Source organism: Pistacia vera, unplaced genomic scaffold (assembly GCF_008641045.1).
Source record: "Pistacia vera cultivar Batoury unplaced genomic scaffold, PisVer_v2 Contig418, whole genome shotgun sequence".
In the NCBI taxonomy this organism is placed as follows: Eukaryota; Viridiplantae; Streptophyta; class Magnoliopsida; order Sapindales; family Anacardiaceae; genus Pistacia; species Pistacia vera.
The window spans coordinates 411,478-425,546 of NW_022196244.1; the positions used below are offsets into that span (position 1 = coordinate 411,478).

General features: G+C 34.2%; 1 protein-coding gene across 1 annotated transcript; it reads left to right on the forward strand.

The window, feature by feature from the left end:
- Positions 1 to 5,649: 5,649 nt before the first annotated feature.
- LOC116142732 (NAC domain-containing protein 100-like) lies at positions 5,650 to 14,069 on the forward strand. The gene is given in 5 exon segments (XM_031428139.1): positions 5,650 to 6,171; positions 11,539 to 11,620; positions 11,623 to 11,661; positions 12,469 to 12,725; positions 13,602 to 14,069. Coding segments are annotated over 5 exon segments (1,368 nt in total).

Sequence of the window (14,069 nt, forward strand, 5' to 3'; positions counted from 1 at the left end):
TATAGACATGATTGTGCTTAGCCAAATAAATGTGTAAACATTAGAAATGAATGTGCACACACATCTTCATAAATTAACAAAAATACTTATAGTAATTCTAATCCCATTATTCAGCATGTCCCTTAACCTCTTTTGATTGGTTTGACTAGCTTTTAGAATATCTAAAATGTTAAATTCAATGTTCTCGTTATGTGTAAAAATAGTGGATTAATTGGACTTAGTTTTTTTGAGTAATTCATATACAATACAGAAATCATGGATCTATAGAATATTAATTCTTCTGCTTTATGGTGGGGTTCTTTGTTAATTTGATCAACAATTATTTTATTGTTGGTTCACAATTTTTAATTCGTTTAAGCAAGATCACAGAAGGTGATGTGAAAAGCATATGAGAATAACGGGAAGTTTTAATTTACAGAACTAAAAAGCTGACATTATGCTTTTATTGGTTTTTATATTTTTAAATGGTTGCTCATGGTACTTTATTTCAATCTTTTTCTTTTAAAATTCAATTAAATAATTTATATTTCAAAATGGAGCTTAATAAGTAACCAAAAAAAAAAAAAGTTTAATATTATAAAAATTATTAAGGAACCTGGCAATTAATTGTTTATCGTAATAGTTGATTAATTTGCTAGAAGATCAAAATTATGGTCCTATTACATGAATCGGTTGTGATTGTCAACTTATATCGACACTGATGAGGACTATAATTACATGAATAAATAAATCTGAAAAAGCTTAAAACAAGGATATAAAATATAATGATAATGCGTCTAAATACCAAACGATTCCAGGCAATACACGACATTTTCTTTGCCAAAAGTTGCATCCTTAATCATGTTATTATCACTAAAGATGGATTAATTTATATATCTAGTTAATTAATGTTCGTCACTTTATTCCTAGTCACTAAAGAGTTATAGGTAAGATTTGTCAGTTCTAATGGCCTTCCAACCACCGTATTACCACTAAATGGGTTATTTAATACATTAGATGTAAAAGGTGTGAAAAACAAGAATCTCTGAACCTTTGTGGTCTTGCACTGAGCATTTTATCCTTTTTAAACTATTTTCTATGGATCCTGTGTGAGTGAATGCTGAAACGGCGTGTATTGAATTAATGGAACGGTGTCGTTTTGAGACAGCTCCTGGATGATCCTGACCGCTAATTCAGAAGGAAAGCCAACGGCCAAGATCAAGCCTCCAGTCACACTAAAAAGGATGGGTTTCCTGTTATAACTGTAGATCGATAAAAAGTTGAGAGCAGTTTTCGTTTTTCTTAGAAATAGGGTTCTTTCTTTGGGTCTGATTTTCTTGTAATCTGTGGGTTTCTTGAGTGGTTTGGGTAATCAATCAAGGGAAAGAACTGCTGTGTTCTTGTTATAGGGTTCTAGATTAGAGAGTCCTAGGGCAGATTACGGGTTCAGAAAGTGTTGTTCGATCTGGGTTTCTTGGAGAGTCTTTCTTTTGTAATTGGACTGTAATGGGTGTTCTTTAATCACAGTGCAGCGAACCTCTTTCCAGAGTTCAACGTGGATGCTTGCTCAAATCGGGCAAGTGAACACGTAAAGATCCTATGTTGTTTTTGTGTTTTTCTGGTTTTCTTGTTTGTTTCAGTTTGCATTATAGATTGATTGCATAACAGTGGTATCAGCATCATCCTAGGGTGTATCTTTTTGAAATCGTTCAATTTTTGACAGATCGAAAAATTAGGGTTTGCTCGAAAAATTAGGGTTTCTCCATTTTAGGGGTTTCTTAATCTAAAGGTTCCTAGAGTCTTAGAACGTTGATCTTACAAGTCTTGGGTTTTCTTGTGAGATTGATCAACAAACACTGGTTAAGGAGAGTAATCTTGGTCAGTGACTTGAGTTTGTACTTGCACTGTTCTCTTTCGGTTGTCTGTCCAGTTTAAGGGTATATAGGCTAGAAACCAGTGACCGCCTTAAAACTACTTGTGCGTATTTGGCAATTCTGGTATAACCACGCCACTTACCCCTTAGACTGTATCACACTGTCTATATAATATCATGAGCACACACGTATGGAGATCTCCCTTACGATAGGAAGATCGATTCGGAGAGTTGGAAGAAGAAAAGAAGGCTCTGCTTTCACATAACAAAGTCACCCGGCACTGGAGAAGGATCCAAAGAAATGGTCCGAGGAGAAATTGAAGGAGAATGAGGAGATTGATGAAGCTGCCTACAATCTGATCGTGATGAACCTCAGACAACGTACTGAGAAAGGTTGATGGAATCGAAACCCTCTAGGTTATGGGGTAAACTCGAAACTTTGTATGCACTTCAATCTGCACCTAACTTAGCTTTTCTCAAGGGTGCTTTGTTTTCTTATAAAATGGATAGTAGCAAGACAATAGAGGAGAACCTAGATGAATTCCTAAAAATAACCTTAATTTTAAAGGGCACAGATCACGAACTAGGAGAGACTGTCTAGCCATGATTCTGTTAAATCCATTACTGAGGATTATCTAGTTGTAAGAATGCACTTCAGTATTCCGGTACTGTTCCTAGTGTTGACTTGATTGTGGCTGGTTAAAGCAAGAGAACTTGAGTTGAAGTCCAAAAACGAAGTGAGAGTAACCTGTTTGTTAGGGGAAAACCAAGATACCTTTCAATCTGGTAAAGGCAGTCAACCTAGCCAGGGTTCCAAACAAGAAACGGGGTAAATGGAACAAAAGCATAAGGCAGAGTCTAGAAAGTGTTTTTTCTATAATAAAACTGGTCACCTGAAAAAGAATTGTTTTGAATGGCTTAAGAAACAAAAGCAAGGAAACACAGAGAGTACCTAGCCTCATCCAAACACTTAGCTGAAGAAACAGAGGTCCTTACTGTCTCTGTTACTGACATACAAGAGAATGGGTGTTGATTCTGGGCTCTTTTCACATGAGTCCCAATAGGGACTGGTTTCATGACTTTGAGGAATATGATGGGAGACTGTGTTATGGGGAACAACAATGCCTGTAGGGTCAAAGGTAAAGGCAATATAACCCTTGACTCTGTAGTGGGAACTAATAAAACTTACTCATGTTGGTCCATTCAAGAACTTAAAAGGAACCTCATATCCTTAGGAACCTTAGATGAAGAAGGATGCTGTTACAGTGCTGAAAATGGGTGGCTGAATGTGTATAGAAACCATAATCTAATTTTGAAAGGAGAAAAAAGGAATGGATTGTACATCCTATGTGGAGAATATTATTCTGATTGCCTAAGTTCTTCTTCTGTCACCCCAAATATGTTAGTAACACAAAAATGGCACCTTAGAATGGGACATATGAGTCAGTGGGGACTAGATATCCTAAGTAACCAAGGCATGTTAGGAAAAGACACTGCTGCAACCTTAGAATTTTGTGAGAACTGCATTTTAGGAAAACAGCACAGAGTTAGTTTCCCAAAAGGCATACACCTGGCCAAAGGTTGTTTAGAATACATACACTCAGACTTATGGGGTCCTGAGAGAGTGAGGTCTCATGGGGGCAGTAGCTACTTTATGTCCATTGTAGATGACTTTAGNAGACTTAGTAACACAAGGGGTAATCGATCTTGTAAAGGTTTCCACTGAAGACAATCCTGCCGATATGGGAACCAAGGTTGTCTCACCTGCAAAGTTCAAACACTGTTTGAACTTGCTGCATGTAAGATAACCTGTGAAGACCAGAACAATGATGGAAATGTTTGGGTTTGCTGCACTGTGAAGGTTTAGCATTCAAGGTGGAGATTGTTGTGAGTGAATGCTGAAACGGCGTCGTATTGAATTAATGGAACGGTGTCATTTTGAGACAGCTCCTGGATGATCCTGACCGCTAATTCAGAAGGAAAGCCAACGGCCGAGATCAAGCCTCCAGTCAACACTATAAAAGGATTAGGGTTTCCTGTTATAACTGTAGATCGAATAAAAAGTTGGGAGCAGTTTTTGTTTTTCTTAGAAAACTAGGGTTCTTTCTTTGGGTCTGATTTTCTGTGTAATCTGTGGGTTTCTTGAGTGGTTTGGGTTAATCAATCAAGGGAAAGAACTGCTGTGTTCTTGTTATAGGGATTTCCAGGTTAGAGGAGTCCTAGGGCAGATTACGGGTTCAAAAAGTGTTGTTCGATCTGGGTTTCTTGGAGAGTCTTTCTTTTGTAATTGTGATTGTAATCGGGTGTTCTTTAATCATAGTGCAGCGAACTCTCTTTCCAGAGTTCAACGTGGATGTAACTTGCTCAAATCGGGCAAGTAAACCACGGTAAAGATCCTGTGTTGTTGTTTGTGTTTTTCTGGTTTTCTTGTTTGTTTCAGTTTGCATTATAGGTTGATTGCATAACAGATCCCTTTGAGACTCAACTAATTGTATATATGAGACATAGTATGGAAGTTTTGTGCAAAGTCCTGCATTTTAGTCAAGGTCAGTCTTCCAAAATTCATCTGCCAACCAGCGCCCTTCAGATATTTTTGCCTGCAATCAACCTTTCACTTAAGGTATCTCCAATCAGTTTTTCAGAATCATTATAATTGTATGTACAAATAATATATGCATATATTCATACTCAATGTGCGAATTAAATATAATTTTAGTTGTTGCATTGAAACAAATATGGTGTAATTCATTTATTGTTGTAATTTATTTATTGTTGTAATTTATTTATTGAGTTTAGTTTTTATATGCATCCATTCACTTTGAGTCAAGTCAGTTTGTATGCAGAACCGTTATTCTATTCGTAATCAATCTGTAGCTAGTTTGTATCAACTTTCTTCATCGATAATACCAACTTATAGTGTTGAGTCCAATTTTTATATCTAATATTAGTCTAAGATGATGTAAGAACAAATGGTGTAGATTTAATAGTAGACAAAACTTGGTTTAAAAGGTGGATGGATTTAATGATATTTCTTTAATTCTCTCTCCTTAAAAAACTATCAACAGAATGTCATGTCTCAAATTTAAAGGCAGATGACAAAATAAGATGGTGTGTTATAAAGATTCATGCACTAGATGTGAAAACGCATGGGAAAAATTTAGAATTCGATGGAGACACTTCAACATACTAATGAATGAATATATATATTGTTCAGGAGACATGGAGCCGACAAATGGAAGTTCAATTCCTGAAATAGTTGTTGATGTGCTGCCGCAATAGATGAACCAAAGAGAAGCTAGGCCATCATCTTCAGAACCAAATACAAGCCATATTGTGCCTCCTGGTCAGCTCTCTCTCTCTCTCTCTCTCTCTCTCTCTCNTCCCCGAGACAGTGGTATAAAAGGTTTGACAATTTCATTGTAAGTATAGGATACACTAGGAGTAGATATGATAACTGTTTCTATTTTAATTTGAATCATAATCTGCCTGTATATCTTTTACTGTATGTGGATGATATGTTACTTGTGAGTGAGTCTAAGTCTAAAATTCATGAGTTAAAGGGTCAGCTTAGATCAGAATTTGACATGAAGGATCTAGGAAATGCCAAAAGAATCCTAGGAATGGACATTATCAGGAACAGGGACAAACATGAATTAATCATTATGCAGAAATCATACTTAGAAAAACTAGTGTCTAAATTTGGTATGGCTGACTCAAAACTAGTGTCTATGCCTCTTGCAAACCATGTTGTGTTAAACTAGAGCCAATGCCCCACAACTGAGTCTGGAATAATCAAAATGGAATCTGTCCCCTATGCTAATGTTGTTGGATCTGTGATGTATGGAATGATCAGTACCAGACCAGACCTGTCCTATTCTATTTCCCTACTGAGCAGAGTCATGGCAAATCTAGGCAGTGAGCACTGGACTGCCTTAAAGGGTGTATTAAGGTACATTAATGGTACCCTGAACGTTGGTCTAAACTTCTGTAAAAGGCATAATATACTTGACTTGGTGGGTTTTGTAGACTCTGATTTTGCAGGTGACAAAGACACAAGGAAATCCACCACCTCTTATTACTTTACCCTTGGAGGAAATTGCATTAGCTGGAAGTCACAACTTCAGCCCATTGTTGCTCTCTCAACAACTGAAGCAGAGTATATTGCTATTGCTGATGTGTTTAAGGAAGCTGTGTGGCTGCAAGGTTTGTTAGCCGAAGTAAAACTGACTGATGGCAAGGCTACTATATTCTCAGATAGTCAGAGTGCAATCCATCTCAGTAAGAATCCAATTTACCATGAGCGGACCAAGCATGTGGATGTCTGCTTCCACTTCGTCAGAGACTTAGTAACATAGGGGGTAATTGATCTTGTAAAGGTTTCCACTGAAGACAATCCTGCCGATATGGGAACCAAGGTTGTCTCACCTGCAAAGTTCAAGCACTGCTTGAACCTGCTGCATGTAAGATAACCTGTGAAGACCAGAACAATGATGGAACTGTTTGGGTTTGCTGCACTGTGAAGGTTTAGCATTCAAGGTAGAGATTGTTGTGAGTGAATGCTGAAACGGCGTCGTACTGAATTAATGGAACAGTGTCGTTTTGAGACAGCTCCTGGATGATCCTGACCGCTGATTCAGAGGAAAAGCCAACGGCTGAGATCAAGCATCCAGTCAACACTATAAAAGGAGTAGGGTTTCCTGTTGTAACAGTAGATCAAACTAAAAAGGTTAAGAGCAGTTTTTTTTTTTTCTTAGGAAAAACTAGGGTTCTCTCTTTGGGTCTGATTTCTGTGTAATCTGTGGGTTTCTTGAGTGGTTTGGGTTAATCAATCAAGGGAAGAACTACTGTGTTCTTGTTATAGGGATTTCCAGGTTAGAGGAGTCCTAGGGCAGATTACGGGTTCAGATCAAAGTTGTTCGATCTGGGTTTCTTGGGTGTCATTCTTTGTAATCGTGACTGTAATCGGTTGTTCTTTAATCATAGTGCAGCGAACTCCCTTTTCAGAGTTCAACGTGGATGTAGCTTACTCAAATCGGGCAAATGAACCACGGTAAAGATCCGATGTTTATTGTTTGTGGTTTTTTGGTTTCTTGTTTGTTTCAGTTTGTATTTTAGGTTGATTGCATAGCACAACTAGATCAAATAGTAAAACCGAAATCAATCGTGCTGGCAATGCCGACGCTGACAATTTGTGAGTAATTAATGAGGTGCAAACTCCAACGTTGACAAACTGGTAATCCAAATCTGGTGGCGGGGACTTCAACCGGTCCACAGATGATGGACATGACTGGAGCATTGACCACAGTTGTCCAAACTCTACTACAACAACAGATGGCCACCTTGCAAGGGACAGTACCAGGGTAGCAGGCCCCAAATCCACATAACATAACTCGCACTGCAACTCCGACTGAGACTAAAATAATTTTGTTATAAAAATATAGTTGTCATAAAGTTATAGTTCTTATAATGATCAATAACTATATGGTTATCGTTACCGATAGTATGATATCCTATATTTGATATTCCTTTCACATTTTATGTCTGATAAAACTTTATTCTAGTTATAACATTTTTCAATCATTTTTATAGTAGATATAAAAAGTTATGCAATCATTGACATGCAATACTGAAGATTGATTTTGCCTCGTATTTTAGATTCAATTTACTATTGCAATTGTTTTTGTTGCATTTCTTGTTCAAAATTAACATGGATCATCAATTGATGGTTTTCTATATGTCAATTATAATGATTAAAGCTTGTTGCTTTTTTCTCCTATATACTGTTACAATGGAATGTCTACAAATAATAAAATAAAATTCAGGGTCTTATTTTTATTGTTGTATATATAAAAAGTTAAAACCTCCTTTACTCGATGTAACATTCTTTAGGAGCTTTTTGTTTCTTCGTAAAATATTTGAATAATGCACGGAGGGAGTTTCAACTTTATCAGATAGGAATTTGGATTTTAATTGTGATTATAAATTGTAAAGAAAAATTCAATTGTTCTTAATGCTGGTGTTTCCTATTTTTATTTATGTCATAGTTTATTCAAAAATTCACCATGAAATGAAAAAAATTGTAATAACTAGAATAATATATATATTAACGCATATTTTTAGAGAGATACATTATAGGTCAATCATGATATAATATATATTTTTGGGTTACAAGTTTTCTTATTCATTCAAAACCCTAAAAATTATGACATTAATCTGTGAACAATTGAAGGTTAGAATACTAGGGCTTTTGAAAAGGAATGGCCGATGAGTGGAATGGCGGCAACGGCGTCGATTTTTTATGAGTGAATCGACCGCAAATTGCAAAACAATGTCACTGGAAAAAACCTTTTGTCGCCGACGATTGGGGAGACGAACGGGGGAGGGATGAGATGTATTTTGGTTAGGAGGCTGAGGAGAGTGTTTTCATGGTAATGGGGAGTGTTATTGTCACCGGAAATAGGCCCTATTTGACGATGTTGACTTTGGTGTTTGGGGTATTTTTACAAGATTTCAAACTTATGGGGACTTATATGTAATTTTGAGGGGTGTTTTGTTAGATTTTAAACATTTAAACACGGATTTGACCCACAGTTCACAGTGGTTAAATCGCTCGACCCATGACCCGGTGGCCTAACCAAGTCACTACACGAGTCGGGTTTCTAATCAATGATATATTTATCTCTGTCTTTATAAATTCTATGTATAAAAATAAGATTTATTTTTCCGTGTACCCTTAATGGTCCTTAAAAAATTAAAAAATATATATTTCATCATTCGCTACATTCTTCACTCATTCTGCAAATAAAATGTATTGTTTTACAAATTACAAATAAATGTAATGTTTATTGATTATTGGATCCTCACAGAAAAAATAATAATAAATAATAATACTTAATTTGCAGTCCAATGTTCACATATGGGACTATAATATAATAATAATAATTTCAAATATAAATTAGAAATAAATCATATACCTAAATCTAATATAAGAAGTACGATTCATTGATAAAATTAGTGAAAAATCATCATCTTAAAGATATGGTGGAGTTCCGAGTAAATTAGACGCCGCCAATAAAGTTAATTAAATTTAGCTTTTGACTGTTAATTACTGTTTAATCAACAGGTAAATGTGCTGCAATTTTATCAATTAACAAGCATTGATTTAACCTGTCCTCATTTGCCACCTTGATTTTACCTGTGACGTAACGTTAAATTCCTTTTTGATTAGTGAAGTAATAATCAAAACTTTCACAAAGAGGTTTTGTTTTCTTTGTGAAATAAAGTCATAAAGATCGCGTGAGTTTCTTCTTATTCGACAAGGTTGGATCTGGCTGCGAATAATAGTTTTCTTTTTTTTTTTTTTAATATTTTGGTAGACTAAAACATTTTATTAAGTTACATATGTACAAGATATCAAAAGATAGTAAGATATCTTTTCTACAGTAAATTCTAATTGTTAATTTTTTTTGCTTTAAGAAATTATTAGGATATTGTGGCCCACTTTCTTATTTGTTTGCATGTCAATTTGTAATTTTAAGGAAAAACTATATATAAAGAGTAATGCTATCCTTACTCACTCCCTTTACTCACTTCTCTTACTCACTTTGTAAATATACGCATAGTACGGGTATTATACGCATAGTACGGGTACCATTGTCATTTTAACAAAGTGAGTAGAGAAGTAAGTAAAGGGAGTGAGTAAGGATACATTTTTCATAATAAAATACAATTGTAAAGGAATAGAATTAAGAGTCTTATTAGGAATTGAAATATGAATCCTATAGAATAAAATTTTCATATCCAGTGGAGAGCGTCTTAGAATTGAGATCGTTTCCGCTCTGTTTTATGTATCAGGTTTATGGTCATGTGTACTCTTGTATATCATATTCATGAAACTATAGTGAATTTTCCTCATCCATGGATGTGAGCGGGTTATGTCAAACAACGTAATATCGTGTCTTTGTGTGATGTGATTTTATTCATATATTATTAATCTCGAATGTATGTTTCCATTGTACAATCTCCTACAGAAATTACTGCAACGACAAGCGTTATACAATGACACACCAATATTTTTGTGACATTGTTGCTAAGTTATAGTAGATACACATTTTCAGTTCGAACAACGCTCATATGCGTTGGAATAGGTCTTTTTTTGTTATGGTGATTGTCGACATTATTATTTAGAATGTAAATTTGTAAAATTAATTTTTTTATAATGTAATAAAATATACATGTATTGATAATGTTAAACTTTATTATTCATTTATGAAATTAAAGATAATTTCTATATTTACTGTTGATTATATGCATGTGTTTTACTAATTTAAACTTTATAATTACTTTAAACACGTGCAATCTTTGTCCGATGATCATTAAAAATCTTGGATCAATCTCCGATTCTTCATATAAACTCAACATGTAGACTAAAAGTAACAACGTTTAATTGGTGGCCCACGATGCAAAAGTTTAGGTCAATAGCATACCAATCTCGTTATTAGTTTTTTCTTGAAAAAAATAAATTATAGATATCTACACTGTCTTTAATTATTAAAGTTATTCAAATCATATGAATATCACCCTCGATAATATTCAATATGTATATGTTTGGAAATTTCTATAATTTAGTTTTCTAACTAGACCTGTTAAGATCATATTGTTCCTCCCCCATTCTGGTTATGAATTGTTAAAAATTTAATATCAAATTTCTTTGAGGATATTAATAAAAATTAACACTACTTCTAATCTGAGCCTCCTCATCTTTATTTTATTTTTTTTATAATCAGATATTGAGTCAGCCTACGCACATCTCAACTAATTATCGGAATCATTAACACATCTTACAAACCCAAAGAATCAAAAGCCACAATTATTACGATAGGTATCCCAAGGTTTGAACCTAAAAACTTAAGAAAGAAACAAACCTCTTTGACCATTACTAACCTCTTAGGTTTGGCGTAAGCTTTACTATTGTCTAAACTATTTGCAATCTGCCCAGTTGGGGGGTCTCTTTCAAATATTTTTTTTTTTTTTTTTTTGAAAAAAGAGAAATATATAGATACCAATAACGACTGCATTTTCCTAAAGGTGGCGCCAATAATTTTCTTCTTAGGGGATTGTGAATGACAAAGAAAGACATAAATTTAACCTAAGAATTGAACCTAAACAAATTGTGTAGCGGACCCCAATGGTGCTCCCCTTCTGATTGTACTAAATTCGATGTCCATATCAATATCTTTCATTGGCTATAAAAGTAACAACAAAAATTCTTAAAGATCAATATGTGTTGAATGAGTACAAGTCATTATCCTTACCAATTCAAGTCTTTTCTTGGTTATTTGTGGTTAGGTTTTTTTTTTTGGTCGTCTTTATCTAATTACTTAAGTTAAACATTCGGTATTTTTCTAAGAGTATTAGTTTGGGATTCTGGTTTGATTTAAGCCGAACATAAGGTAAAGGGGTCGCTTTGAGTTTACTACTATTGCTTGTGTTAAGCGTTTGTTTTCTGTTGTCTTACTGATAACTTAAGCTTTTAAGTCAGACATTTGGTTTTTTCAAGTGTATTATTTTGGGATTCCAGTTGGTTTTTAAACATAAAGGTAAAGGGTCAGTTCGAGTTTAATATTATTGCTGGAGTTGTGTTAAAATTCTGAACTAGGTCCACAAAATGATTCCACTGGGTTTAGATTCATCCCACCGATGAAGAGCTCATTGATATACTGAAAAAAAGTATGTGGACAAGAGATGCCTCTCCATGATCGTTTATTGTTAAAAAAACATATATGAGCTTGATCCTCAAGACTTTCATTGTGCGTTAAGCTACATTTTGTCTTTCTTCTCTCTTCATTTATTTGATTTCTTCTGTTTAACACTTATGATGTCCCTATGCTTGGGCTTTCTTTCACATTCTCACTGTGTGCTTGGATTTTTTTTTTTTTTTTTTTTTTTTTTTTTTTTTTTAATTCCTTTCAACTAGATTTTGCATTAGCATCATGGGATATTGTAAAGTAATTTTAATATATTTATTAAATGCTTCTAGTGTCGATTAGCAGTTAGGTGTCATCCTCAACTTCTTGTTTCTTTTCAAAACTTGTCTCTGCTACAATGAAGTCTTGACTTAACATTTGCCTATAGTTCTCTCATTCCAACCTTGCACAGAGACTTACATTTACATAAACTGAAAAACTTTCTTTTTCTTTTTTTGTTTTTGATTTTGTATAGTTTCTCAATTTGGATTGGGCATCATCTTTTCTACCAGGATGCTCAGACGATTTTCCGATGCATTGTATTGCGTCGGAGTAGAGTGACATCGACATAGGAAATAACTAGTCTGGCGTTGGTCCTACGCCAGTGTTGCCCTTTTTACTAGTGGTGTCATATCAGAGCTATACAGAAGCTTTAAGTGTGTGCAGATTAACATATATAATAGAGAATGATTCATATAATATAGTGTATGCAATTTCATTAAGAGATCATTATTAGACAAATGAGTCATATTTAATTTCTTGTGGGTTTAGTCAACATAGTAATGTTACCAATTAACAATGCAATGATATTTTTAAACTATATATATATTTTTTTTTTTTCTGATTTATCTATTTTCTATGTTGATATAGGGGATCACACCGTTGTCTTACCCAGTAATGAGAGATATTGTTACTATATGAGGGAGACTGATTCCAGAGAAGTACCAGAACGAGGATGGTGGAGAGCTACAGGTCACGTTAAGAAAATCAATGCCAACGACAAAAATGTGGTGGGTTACAAGAGACCCCTAACATTTATTAGGTTTAGAGATAGTGAAAGAAAGCGTAAAAATGCCTTCAAGACCAATTGGATTATGCATGAATACAGTCTCAACTCAAACACAACGGTTAGTCCTAATTTGTTTTTGTTTTCTTAATTTATATATCAATATCCATCCTTTTTTTTGCAAGTATATATTAGGAATCAATCTCTAGTTAGAATGTCCAAATATTTATTATGTCAGAGCTATACTTAATCAATCACTATTGGATTTTTATCTACAAAATATTATTTCAATCCAACAAGTGAATCCAATGGTATTTAAGTATAGTTCAGATGTAATTAATATCAGGACATCTTAGCTAGAGAATATCCGTGTATATAATGCTATATGAACCTATCCTAGTATGTTGTAAGTCATTACTGTTATGATTATTCATGGTATATCTTTCTTGTAAATCCTTAGGCTTAATTTCATTATATAATAATATATGTCGTGTTTCTTTTGAATCTCAATCATAAAGACTTCACAAAATCATATATGGGATTTTAAGTTAAATATGAAAGCCCAATTTAGAATAGTTTTATCTTTCACTTTCTTTTACAAAATCCTTTTCCAATATCTTTCTTATTAGATAATGGTAAAAAAATTTGTACTAATTCATGGTTCAGGCTGAGACCTTTATTAAGAAGAATAGAAAGGAATAAACGAATTGACTTTAGGGATTTAAAAAAACTAATAGGAAGAAGAAATAAGATAAAGTATATTTAACATGCATTAATACTCAAAAAAAGAACTTTTTTTTTAGTGGCTTTTTGACCAGAATTGATCGCTAGCATGCATGCTTCTAAAGTGACTAGAAATCACTACTATCAACTCTACTTTGTAATGTCCTTTTCATTTCTTCTTCTTTTCCCAGCAATTCCTTTTGGTGATCCTGAATATACTCAGTTTCTGTTGCGAACATCTAAATTTTCTTCTTTTTCTTTTTCTTTTTTTCAGGAATGGAGGCTTTGTAAGATCAAGTACAAGGGCAAGGCAAGTGTAAAAGAAGAGATGGAGAATATTAGAAAAGGTTACTTTAAATTAACGAATAGTTTTGAATCGAGCAGCCCTTCAATAATGGTGATGGAGCCTGATTTTGTTGACGAAGAACAACAACAACGACAACAACGACAGCTCTTAAACCTAGAAAATAATTTGCAGGAAACATATGATTCAATGGGCATGGAGCTTCATTTTTTTAGTGAAGCACAGGAGAAAATATTACAAGTGCCAGAGGCTTTACAACTTGATGATGAAGTGATGAATATGCAAATTATGGATCACCAACAACAAGATCAACAGCAATCAAATGCTTCATATGATCCAATTTTAACTCACATTTCGAATTCAGACTATTATTTTGATGATCAAATGGAGCAGCCGGATTCATCAGAGGAATTATTTCCCAGCCTTTGGTCTTGGTAA